Source organism: Sminthopsis crassicaudata, chromosome 5, assembly GCF_048593235.1.
Source record: "Sminthopsis crassicaudata isolate SCR6 chromosome 5, ASM4859323v1, whole genome shotgun sequence".
Lineage (NCBI taxonomy): Eukaryota > Metazoa > Chordata > Mammalia > Dasyuromorphia > Dasyuridae > Sminthopsis > Sminthopsis crassicaudata.
The window spans coordinates 103,152,723-103,165,519 of NC_133621.1; the positions used below are offsets into that span (position 1 = coordinate 103,152,723).

At 33.3% G+C, this 12,797-nt stretch overlaps 1 protein-coding gene across 1 annotated transcript in view; it reads right to left on the reverse strand.

The window, feature by feature from the left end:
- UBN2 (ubinuclein 2) overlaps positions 1 to 12,797 on the reverse strand; it is a 106,847-nt gene that overhangs the window by 51,902 nt on the left and 42,148 nt on the right. Inside the window, 3 exon segments of the mRNA XM_074267778.1 lie at positions 3,829 to 4,330; positions 10,139 to 10,242; positions 11,334 to 11,471. Coding sequence (XP_074123879.1) covers positions 3,829 to 4,330; positions 10,139 to 10,242; positions 11,334 to 11,471 — 744 coding nt within the window.

Here is a 12,797-nt window from a genome sequence, read left to right on the forward strand (position 1 = left end):
AGTTAAGGATTACTTTAATAAGAGATAAGTCAATCAAAAATTTGAAAGTACAAGATTGTACACATGAAACATGGCACTCAACAGCTTAATGCACAATTATAAGACACCATGAGGCACAGCTGAGATAGAAAACATTCTACTCATATGCCATCATTAGTGAAGCTGTTTCAATTTAAGGCTAGTCTGCCCAGATTCATTCCCTATGATTAGTAATCTCAGACTACTTCTTTCTCTTCCAATCTGTGAAAAATGAACTGCTGACTGCCTAAGAGTAAGAAAACTGATTTCTCATTCTCTCATCACCATCCATCTTAGATATGTGCCTATTGTTTATTAATAGTTACTATCATCTCCTACCATTTCAAAAAACCTGTGCCACAATATTTTGAAAATGAATTACTCCAAAGCTTATATAAATGACGAGGAAAAACCCCAACACTTCTACATATATGACATCAGTCCACAATTTTTTATAAGTTCTCTTTAAAGTTTGACAACACTATTTTAGGCTTAGGTAGTATTTTAAAAAGGTATTTTTAATGGTATGAGTTTTGAAGTCTCATATAGAATTTGTATGATGTAAATTTCTCATGCAATCTCTTTTGTAGTAACATTTTACATTGTGAACAACACCCTGATGCAGAGAATGAGTCAATGAAGTATCTAATGGTGACAGAAAGAGTAAAAATATTACTAGACACTAATTTTATTTCTACAGGATGATCTCAACAACTTTCCATTAAAGGAATAGCTGTGCTCAAGCTGATGTAGTTTAGCCTGATACATGGATTCCCCGTAAGGACCACTGTGGTTCTTTGTCTCTCAAGTAGACCCACAATACTATTCACTCTTCATTAAATAATAGGTTTACTCTTCTTCTATGGAAAACTATTTGACTCCTATTACCTTCATTAAAGCTTTTAAATTTCACTACCACTATATATTCTAGATATGACTGCCACTTCTGCTATTAACTCTAATGTTTGTCATTCTCTTTCTTCTATACCACTTCTTGTGACTTCTCTTTAGTTTTGGGAATAGTGCTCATGTTTTAAGGGCCTATGTCACTAGGTAAAGATTCTCTAAATCATTCCGACCAATATAGCATCCTTAAATGTAGATTTTCAGGTCCTGTCACATATAATCCTAACTTTTGGTTGGTTGGCAACAGCTTTACATTCAGAAACAGATATAACTGGTGATTTCACTGTGACATTTAGTGTGCCATTTTCCAGGATAACTTGGCTTGAAAAACTTGGCTAAGTATATATAACCTTTCTGTTCCAGAAGCACTTCAATCTTTCTTCTTTCCTTCCTCTCTTTGTCCCTGTCTCCTTTTCTTCTCAGCAAAGTACCTAACCTCAAATTTTACTAAGAAAATAAATGTCTTCCACCTTGAATCTCCTCTTTTCCCCTGCTATTCCAGGACACCATACCTCATATTATCATTTCCTTGAAGTTCTGTATAATTCTGGTTCTAACATATCTGGCATACTGTTTAGAAAACAGATGGAGATCCATCAGGTAAGACTATCAGATGGTGCAGCAAAGATAACCGGATGATTTTAGACTATATAGTACAGTGCCTGACAATTCAGTGCTTAATAAAAGTTTGCTGACCAATTACTTTCTGCTGTGATTCCAGAGGTTCCCTATGCTGCTCTCCAGTAAAAGGAGAACAAACTTCTTAACAGGACATTTACTATCTTCCATTTGTGACCATGAAGAAAGGAGAGGAATTCACAAGTATGAATACTGCCTTATATTTTTTTAAGAGTGACAAGGATGCAATAAACTCCTTTCATCTGATCTCAACTTACCCACTTTGATCAGGCACCACTGATAAACTTTCTAGAGATCAGTGTGGCTAGAAAGATTATTATTAATATGAAATCAGTAAATATAGTAGAGGAGAGAAAGCTTTAACCTATAATCATGATTTAGTGGGGCTTCAAAAGGAAATTGGATAGGATAGCTAAATGTGATAAGAATAATGGGTAAGGCCCAATCTCCTGTTACTCAAACTCATCACCATACTCTAATACCTACTCCTGTGAATTCAGAACATTTGTCAAGTGCTCACTATCCATTTTTCAAAGAATTATAAGTGAAATAAACAATGCAGTCTCTCAGTAGGGAAAAAATTAACATGGTAAGCTTCTGAGAAAGAATGCCGAGATGTTCTTTTTCTATTTCAGGTTATAATTTATTATCAAGTCACTTTTCTGCCCAGAATCTTTCACTGACCCCAAGAAGTCTAAGGACTTAAGTTCAAACTCTTCTGCCTGACACAGAAGACAATTTACAAAATGGTGTCAACCTACATTATTTCAGGTCACTGTCTTCTGAGCCAGGCTGAATGAGTATACCACTTCATGAAGATACTCTAGGCTTTCCTGTCTCAGAATGTCTAAGAACACTGTTCCTTATGCTGAAAAGGTCATCTCTCCTCTACTGACTGAATTCCTATCTATCTAATCAACTTCCATCTCTGTCCTTGAAGGCTCCCATGATTGCTTTATCAGTAAAGATATTTTCCCTAGTGAGCCTAAATATCATTTTGTTTTACACCTCTAATCCGTTACTCATGTATTTCTATATATCAGAGATTATGCTTATCTCTCTTATAACTTAATTATGAGAGAAAGCATAATCTCAAATACATTTTGTATTTCCCTCAAGAGTATATAGTACAATGCTCTGTAGAAAGTATGCAATTAAAAAAAAGTTTACTTAATTGAAATGAGATAAATGTTTATTTACTAAATGATCACTTACTGCATAAAGGTGCAAGTGTAACCTATCATCAAGTTTCTGTTCTGTTTCAGTTCTTTCCAGTATTTTCTTGTTTTTCCAATACTGAGTTATAGTTCTATATATTAGTTCTCCCTAATCCTGCCAGTCTCAGATCTTGCTACCTGAACGTACTTATTTATAAATTTATTTGGGTATCTTATAATAGAAAAGACCTTTTACCAACTTGCATTTATTAAGAATTATAAAATTGTTAGAATTCATCAATTGTATTATAAAAGAAGCAGATTCATTTAAAAAGTCTTAGGACCTTGAAAATATTTTTAAGTTCTTAAACTGATTAAGACTGATTAAATCTGGTTCATCCATATTTCCATGTTTATTAGAAATGTTATCTTTATAAGTTATCAATGCTACTTATTTTTATTAGCTTGTAAGCCCTTTAAGGGAAGGGACTGTCTTTTGCTTCTTTTTGTATCCCCAGTGCTTAAAACCGTACCTAGCACATAGGAGGAGCTTAATAAATGTTTATTGATTTTTTGACTCAAAAATCTTAAGGACTCTCTCAGGTTCTGATCTATCTACTAATAAAAACAAGAAAGAAATTCCTAATGTAAGATTGAAATAACTTGAGAAAGATAATTATGTTATCTGATACTTTTTTGGGGGAAAAAAAGAGTGAAATTTCCAAATAATCGATTACTATTCTCCATTGGCTACATGTTTTACTATTTCTATTAGCTATTCCTTTTTCTATATAATACCGTTCAAGATACATTCCTTAAAATATTACGTCATTTAATCATTACAAACAACTGTGCAAAGAAGATATTATCCCCACTTTATATTTGAGGAAACTGAGGAAATCAAGGTTAAGTGATTTTACCCAGGTCACATAGCTAATAAGCATTGGAGGTCAAATTTGAACTCAGGTCTTTCTTAACTGCAGACCCTGTGCTCTATCCAAATGTACCATCTAGCAGGAAAAAAATCCTACAATACCAACTTTTCCCTAGACATCCTTCAAATAAAAAGTTAAAAATAATTACTTTCTTTTCAAAAGATTACACTTACTATGCGGAGGTCTTCAATGCGTTTTTCAAGACGAATTGGCAGACCTTCTGGGAGGGCAGGCACCACCTTGGGTAAAAGAACCTGAGAGGTGTGGGCTGGCTGGGAAATGTTTCCATTCTCTCCCCCTGATTCAGACACTGGACTACCATTGGATGTAGCATCCAGTAACCGGTCAAAGTCTAAATCACCAAGCATCTCTAGGGCATTTTCAGCCTCTTGAAGTAGTTCATGTTCATTTGTGCTACCAAAAATGGAAAGGACTGGATCAGCACTATTAAGATTTAAGTCTGAGACTTCATTTCCCATTGCTGTAACTGCAGATGAAGGAGATTTACTGAGAGTGGTAGTCAACATAGTAACTGGAGCTTTGGAATTAGACTCTTTTTTTTTTAATGCTTCTTTCTCTTTCTGAAATTTTCTTATCATGGCATCCAGAGAAAGGGGATCTTTGTAGAACTTCTTCTTCTTTTTTTCAGACTTATGTGAATTTAAAGCCACAACTCTGTGGAAAAAGAAAAGTTATGTGTATTTTTGAAAGCTGAAATAGTTTACAATGAATACTTAGCAAAATTTTAAAATAACTATATACCTTAAAATTTTGTTTATATTAAATTATCCTTTCCTATCAATCTCCTTCCTCTTCAACAAGAAACAGGCACCAATGCTAAGTAATTGTTTGACTATTAAGTCCAAAGAACAGAAAGAAAAGATTAACAGAAACAAACCCAACTAAGATAAACTTAAGTTGATGAAAATCAACTAAAATTATGAAACATTTTTCATATTACAACAAAGCACTCTCTTTAGAAAGTGAATACATGGCAAGGCAGTATACCTATAAATTAGCAAATCAAAATCTAGGTCACTTAAAAAAAAACCACAACAACAACAACAACAGAGAGACAGAGCAAACATCTGATAATATTCAAAAACATGTTCTGTTTAGCTTGTACTTCCAAAATGGACAGGAAGGGAAAGAATCTAAAATTTTAAACTCTTAATTTGGTGTATCTTGATCCATTATTTGTGTTCTAAGAGCTTTAAATCACCACTCCCAATTTCAGATTCTTGTTCACCTTTGATTTCTACTTAAATATATAAGAAAAAATAAAGATCAAAGATGTCAGACATATATGTATAATTTTCAAAAGCAAAATTTTCCTATGGTTACTATTGAATAAGATATGGCTCATATAAAAATAATAGGCATTTAAAAATATGGAGTGCTATACAAAAGAATCAATCATATTGTTATGTACCCAAATTTTGGAAAAGCCAATCAATCCATCAACTCAAACAAGAATTTATTAAGTACTTAACTACACATTAGGCACTGTGCTAAGCATTGGGGAGATAATATAAAAATTAAAAAAAAAAATCCTCTGTGAAGAAGCCAATGGGAAAGACAAACTATAAATGAACAGATACATTTAAGATTTACACAGAGTAGGAAGAGAATAACCTTAAGAGAGGAAGATTCAAGTGCTGGGAAGTAGGAAGCATGACAAAAGGGGTTGAAAAGATTTCCTGCAAAAGGCAAGTATTTAAGCTGAGTCTTGAACTCAGGGAGGTCAAGAGGCAGAAGTGAGGAGGAAGAGTATAAAAGGCATCAGGAAACGTCTATATAAAGGTATGGAGATAAGAGGAAGAAGTATCATATTTAAGGAAGAATAAGTATAGGAGGAAGGTGAGAGCATGTCAAGTGGGAGAAGATTACTAAGGTAAGAACATTAAGAAAATAAGAAGGGGTCAGATTGTTGGAGGTAAGAGAGAATCAAAAGTTTCCTAAGTAAGGAATTATATGGATAGCAGGGCAGAAGATGAACTGAAGTTAGAAAAGAATTGAAGCCAGAAACCAGCCAGCAGGTCATTTCAATAGTCCAAGTATGAGGCAGTAAGTGTTGTAGAAGATGAGAGCTGTGTTAAAAAAGAGGACATAGACAAGAGATGTTATGATGGTAGAAAAGACAGTATTTGTCAGGAGTTGATATGTGGAGTTAGTGTGAGAGACAAATCAAGGATAACTCCAAAGTTGTGAACTTAGGCACTAGGGAAGACAGTATCCTTGCAGTAACAAGGAAGGGCACATGAGGGGACAGTTTGGGAGGAAACATGAGTTTTATTTAAAAACAGACATACTGAGTTTGAGATGTTTACAGAACATCCAGTTCAAATTTTTTCAAGTTATTTGTAAATACAGGACTGGAACTTAATAGAAAGACTAGAACTCTATATAAAGATCTAGATATCATCTGATACATATGAAAACTAATCCTGTGGAGCTGAAGAGATCACCAAATAAGATAAAGGGAAAAGAGAAAAGGGTCTAGAATAAAGCCTTGAAAATTATCCACAGTGAAGAGATATGATCTAAATGGAATCCTAGTGTTACAAAAATCCACAAAAGAGAAATTATCTAGAATTGACTTGGATATTTTCAATATGATCAATCATTTAAGTCAGCATGAATAATTCTATGCATCTCTGGCCTCAATTTAGAATCAATTCAGAGAAAAGGACAGGTATGTTTTTCTTATTCCCATCTGGAAAAAAAATTAATTTTTCAACCAGCATAACAGAATATTAACGATTTCCTTTTTTCAGATTAATATGAGACTGCTTTCTCCTGGTCTTTCCATTAACTGTGAGTGTCCAGGACTGTAATCTAGTATCTTAGTACCTCTCTTGTTCTGCCTCTTTACAATTTCATTTGGTAAGATCATTTCTAGACAGATGACTCTCAGACTTATTTATCCAGCCCTACTCTCTTTTCTAACATCCAGTCTCATATTAATAACTGTCTACTGGACAGTTCAAACTCAACATGTCTAAGACAAAACTCCCTATCTTTCCTTCCTAGCTCTAGATTCCCTATTATTATCAAGAAACCAACATCCTCCAAATTATGCTATCATTGACTCTTAACACAATTTACTAGATATACCTATTCTCATTTTGTCATTTATACCTTCACAACATCTTTCAAATATGTCACTTTCTTTTCACTCACACAACTGTCATCCTTGCTCAGATTACTGAAACACTCCAAAGCTGGTCTTTTTGACTCAAGTCTTTCTATCCCAATCCATCCTCTTTTCAGTTGCCAAAGCAATCTTCCTAAAAGCAAAGAACTGATTATATCTTTCTTCTAGTGGATTACAAGGATTCCCTATTCTCTCTAAGATCAAACATAAAATCTTCCATTTGTCTCACAACCTAGTCCTTTCCTACTTTTCCAGTCTTCTTACACTTTAACCACCTCCTCCATATATTATATGATCCAATGACATAACTTACTTATTCTTCCCTAAATTCAATCTCCCAACTCTGTGCCTTATTCTTCCCTAAATTCAATCTCCCAACTCTGTGCCTTTTACTAACTATCCCTCAATTCTAGAATGTTCTTTCTTCTCATGTCTGCCGTCTGCTTTCAAGATTCAACAAAAATCTCACCATATACAAAGGATATTTCACAGTCCCTCCCACCCTCTTCTTCATCTGTTCAACTAGCCACTACTATCCCTGAGACATATTCCAGTTATACTGTCTAATCTTGTATGTACAGAGTTGCTGGTATGCTGTCTTCCACACTAAAATGCTAATTCCATGAGGGCAGTAATTATATATTTTTTTCCTTCCACATTATCTCTAGTGCTTAGCATCGTGATTGGCTAAAATCAATTAATAAATGCTTGTTAACTAATCAACTGATCTGTTTTCACATATAAGAAGAATACATATGAACAGAATAATGTAATTTTATCTTCTAACTAGAGAAAAAGCAGGATAGATAATGTACAGATATGTATGCCAAGTTTGAATTGTATGTTTTTATTTACTCAATAGCATGATGTTAAAAAAAAAAAAAAAAAGTAGGTCAAGAGGAGGAAAACTAGGGAACCAGTTGCCTCCTTTCAATATAAGGTGAAGTACCATGAGATACAAAGGCACACCCAATCACTATGTTGGTTTTATTTATTTATTTTTTGCTTGAGGGGATAGGAAGAGGAGGTGGCAGAAGAGAATGATATAGGAAGGTTCACTGGAGTAGAAACTGTTGGTGAGAGGAAGTAGTTACCAGAAATTATCAAGATAAAATCAAAAAGCACCAATAAAGCTTTCTACTTAATTAAAATATAAACAACAAAAATAAAACAAAGAATTTTCTCTTAAGGATTTCTGTCACAATTTCAATAAACAGTTTTAGGCTATTATGAGGATATATGGAATAGAGTTAAGATACAGTGTAAGAAGAAATACCTCAAACTCTCCCAAAAACAACTCTTCCCATTAAATCTAGAAAATACAACAGAGAGGTTTGTTGAACTCTAGTTCCACAGGAAAGTGCCATATAGAACATTCCAAGGGCCAGGGACTGAAAGATATAGAGTAAACATGAATACCAGATGAAATTCCAGAGTCATATCTGATTTCATGCAGGTACAAGAATAAGTGCCAAATGGCAACTGTTCTATCCATCATGTAGTTTGACATCATACATCCAGAATGGACTGAGGAAGGCACCTTTGTCTAGGGATAGCACTCTGGAATAATAAATAGCCACAGGCCCTAACAAGTGTACTAAGCAATAAATAAGTTCAGAAGCAAGCAACAACTATGTGGTTCAGACCCATGGGATTGGATGGAGCCTCAGTTCTAGATTCTAACCAAATCCAAAGCTTACAAAAGAAAAACCAGGGTTAGAATATCAAAACAAAGGGAAAACTACAAAGCAATTTCATAATGAAAGAACAGAGCTTTTTTTCCAGTTGGCTAATGGTGGCTGAATACATCAGCATCGACTGTTGGCTCAGACCAAAAACTATGTCAGAAGCTTGCAGAGCTTTACCTAGTAGAACAGTGAATGGATTTTGCCTTGGATCAGACTACTCTGGGAGCACTGAAAGCTTGTAGGTGCCCAGCTGGAGCCAATCCTAAAAGCCTAGCATATATAATAGTCAATACCTCAAAAAAGCAGCAGCAGGATCAGACCATACCTTCTCTCTAGTACTATTACTATGCAAAAGGTTCGCCCTAATATATAGTTCAAAGTCAGAAAGTAGACTGAAAGAATGAACAAACAAAAAAAGGTACAATTTTCTTTCAAGACTTTCAAGAAACAACTCCAGAAAAACAGAATGACTCCAAAATATCTATAAGCAAAACCTCAAAGAAAAACACAGGTTGGTGAAAATTTTAAATTAAATCCCTAGAATAAATGAAAAAAGAATTTTTGCAAGTTTTTCAAAATTTATAAACCCTATTGTAAACAGGGATCAGAGAGTCTAATTAGATAAAAGGCTTAGAGGGGTTCTTTTTTTGTTTTGTTTTATTTTTTTTGAGAGGCAAGAAGGGTTAAGTCACTTGCCCACCGTCACAGAGCTAATACAAGTAAGTGTCTGGGTCAGAATTTGAACTGAGGTACTCTTGAGTTTAGGACTGGTGCTCTATCCATTGTTCTATTGAACTGTCCCCTACCAGGGTTCTTAAAAGGAAAACATATAGGGAGGGAAAGAGATATACTAGTAGGGGAAAGGATGGGGGAAATATTACATAGCTGGGTGTACCAGAAGTTTATACAAATAAAGAGGAAGGAATGGGGTGAATGATACTTGGGCATCTCTCTCATTTGGACTGGGAAAGAAAAAACAATTGTGCTTGTGTGTGCGCATGTACGTGCACACACACATGTAGAGAAAACCATTTCACTCAAAAGGGAAATAGAAACAAGTGAGTAAAATGAAGAATTAGAAGGAGAACAGAAAGAGGTTAAATCCTAACCAAAATAAATTCTAAAGATATATAGGAGTATTTCTAGCTCTTCTTGAAGTGGCCAAAAAATTGGGAATCTGAGGCAATGTCTATAAATAGGGTATTGAATGAAAATGTTATGTTATATAATATTGGGATGGAATAATATCATGCTATAAGAAATGATGGTTTTAGAGAAACCAGGGGAGAACTTTTAGAACTGAGGTAGACTAAAATGAACAGAAAAGAAAAAAACAACCAATACAATAATGATAATATGGCAAAGACAAACAATTTTAAAAGACTTAGAAACTCTTATAAGGACTAAAAATGATTCCAAAGGACTAATTGATGAAATATGCTGCCAACTTTTTGTTTCTGACAATCTCAAAATTTTTTTTTAAATGTTATATGCTTATAAAGAGCGAATCCGTTTCTCTTGACTTTAAATATAATGCTTCATCACCTACGGCAACATTTTATTCCTTTAAAAATACTACATTAAATTAGGAGCAGTTCAAGATAATAGTTGATTCCATATTTGTTTCTTAAAACCTACCCCAGTTGTTTAGGAACCTTTTTCCTAGGCTTTTTCTCTTTTTCCCCTTCTTCTTTCCGCTTCCGTTTTTTTATTCCAACATCATCTTCTTTTACTTTAGAAACCTGTAAAGTGAAGAGAGAAGAATTTTACTTGACCCACAAGTAGTCAAGGTAGCTTAGTACTGTCAATAAAGTGCAAGGAATGGAGGCCTTTGAGACTTGAAGTGGCTCTTATCATCCCAGGCAAGTCACATCATCTCTTGTGTGCCTCAAGCAACTTCTCAGGATTTCCCTATTGGGTCAAAAATGAGCTCTCATCTGTATGGTGAAAGCAGTTTTCATAATTAGAAATCATGCATCAGTTGGAATATAGCAATTTCTAAGCCTTGTTTCCAATGAAAGATATTATGGAAACTAATAGAGTTACTTACTATCACTAGTACATCAAGAAATTCTAACTTTATAAATTTTGATGAAAATAAAAAAATAACAGGCATAGAAAAATTTGAAAAGAAGAAAACAAGAATTTAGTTTACAGAAGTCTATTTTAAAGTCAGGAGGTTTAAATCCTGCCTCTGACATTATCTATGTGACTTTGAAAAAATTATTTAGTATCTGTCCCTCAGTTTCTTTATCCTAAAATGGGTATAACAACAGTACTTAATTAGAGTTGCTGTGAAGATAAAAAAAGACCATGTATATAAAGTGTTTTAATTAAAATTTAAAATTCAAAGCATTAGTACTAATAAAAACTTCTTGTATGCCAGGCATTGTACTAAACACTTTTTACAAATATTATCTTAATTGATTCTCACAATAGCCCTGGGAGACAGGTGTTATTAATGTCTCTATTTAATACTTGAGGAAACTGAGGCAGACAATAATTAAGCTGTTTTTGCAGAGTCACAGAGCTTATAAATGTCTGAGATGGAATTTGAACTCAGGTCTTCCTGATTCCAAGTCTAGAATCTATACATTGCACCACTTAGCTGCCTAACCATTATCTTTCATAGTTAAACTATAGTTAACTATTATGTTAAAAGGAACTTACTTCACAAATCATACATTTTTAAAATGATAAAGCTATTGTGATTAGCATTTCACTTTCTTAAATGTATCACTTATATAACATTTAGTCTATAAGCAAATTTACAATATTTTAATCTATTAATTGTATGGTTTCCCCATCAGTGCTTAAATTTACAAATTCTTACTTTAGGTGACCTGTGCTTTTGATTCTCTGAAAAATCTTCATCTTCAGTATCTGATGCTTGGCGGAACTGTAGTGTACCCGTATTGATATAAAATCCTCCATATTTTGTGGTCAGAGAAGCAGGCACCAATTCATCATACTGCACAGAAAAATAAGGATTTAGTCAATGCATAATGTGTTAATCTTCATTAAAATATTTTAAAAACTCATTCAACATGCTATCTCTTTATTCCTCAAAAGCTAACTATAAATATTACAACTGAAAAAAAAAAAAAACACTAATTGTTTCACAGTCTAATCTTTTTTTTTTTTAAACTATCTTTCAAGTAAAAGAATAAATTCACTGCATATGGAAGAAGGTAAGAAAACTTACACAATTGAAAGGAAAATTATCACCCTACAGTTGTTAATATAGAAATTCTTTTTTTTTTTTTAAAGAAATTCTTTATTATCAATTAGTTATTAGGATTTTCAACAATCTGATACTAAAGGTATATAACTATCAATTAGTTATTGTTAAAATTCTCAGAATATACAGTAAGAATTAACCTCTAATAATTCCCTAATTAATAAAGCTGTTAGGAATATTGATATTGTTTCTAACAATGCATGAATAAGATGAGAGATTCAAACTTAAAAATTAAAACAACATATGACCAAATACCATTATGCAAAGAAGACATTTCATGGGTTCACTGAATAATTCGTAGAATTCATAATTCACAGAATAATATATGCAGAGTCAGAAGGGCCCTCAGAGGCCATCTATTACAATGATTTTATTTTACAAATGAAAAAACTGAAACCCCAAAGTTGGATGACTTGACACAAGTCACACACGTAGTAAGTTTCAGAGGTAGAATTTGAACCTAGGTCCTATAATTCCAAAGGCAATGCCACCTCATTTCATCTCTTCTTATGCATTATATCATCAACAGGTAAATACTATAAGACACTAAACATGCCAAATTTCTTAATCTTTTCTAAGCAATTAGAAGATCACATGTTTTAGATTGACAGAAATTTAAAACAAATTGTCAAAAAAAAAGGAAATGTGTAATAATAGATAATTATAATGGTATTTTGTTTCTTAGATTATCTAGTACTGAATTATAATATCAGATTAGAAAAATGACAGAAAAGAGATCAATGTTGACCTAGGAAGGCAATGAGATTGGAAGACAACTATTAATAGTTTAATTTAAAAAAAAAAAAAAAAAAAAAAAAAAAACCTCTCTGGGGAAGAGGAGGATTTTCAACAATCTGATACTAAAGGTCCGTTCAGATCCTCTAATCTTTGATTTAAAATGCTCAGAGACTAAACTATGGAAACTGGAAGAAGCAATGTTCAGATTTTCCCTTATATTTGTATTATATTAGTAAGTTGAATTACTTAGATTCTATAAGTAAAGTCTCCCTCAAGATGCAAAGGAGTTAGAGAAGTATATTTTCTTATTTCTTTTTC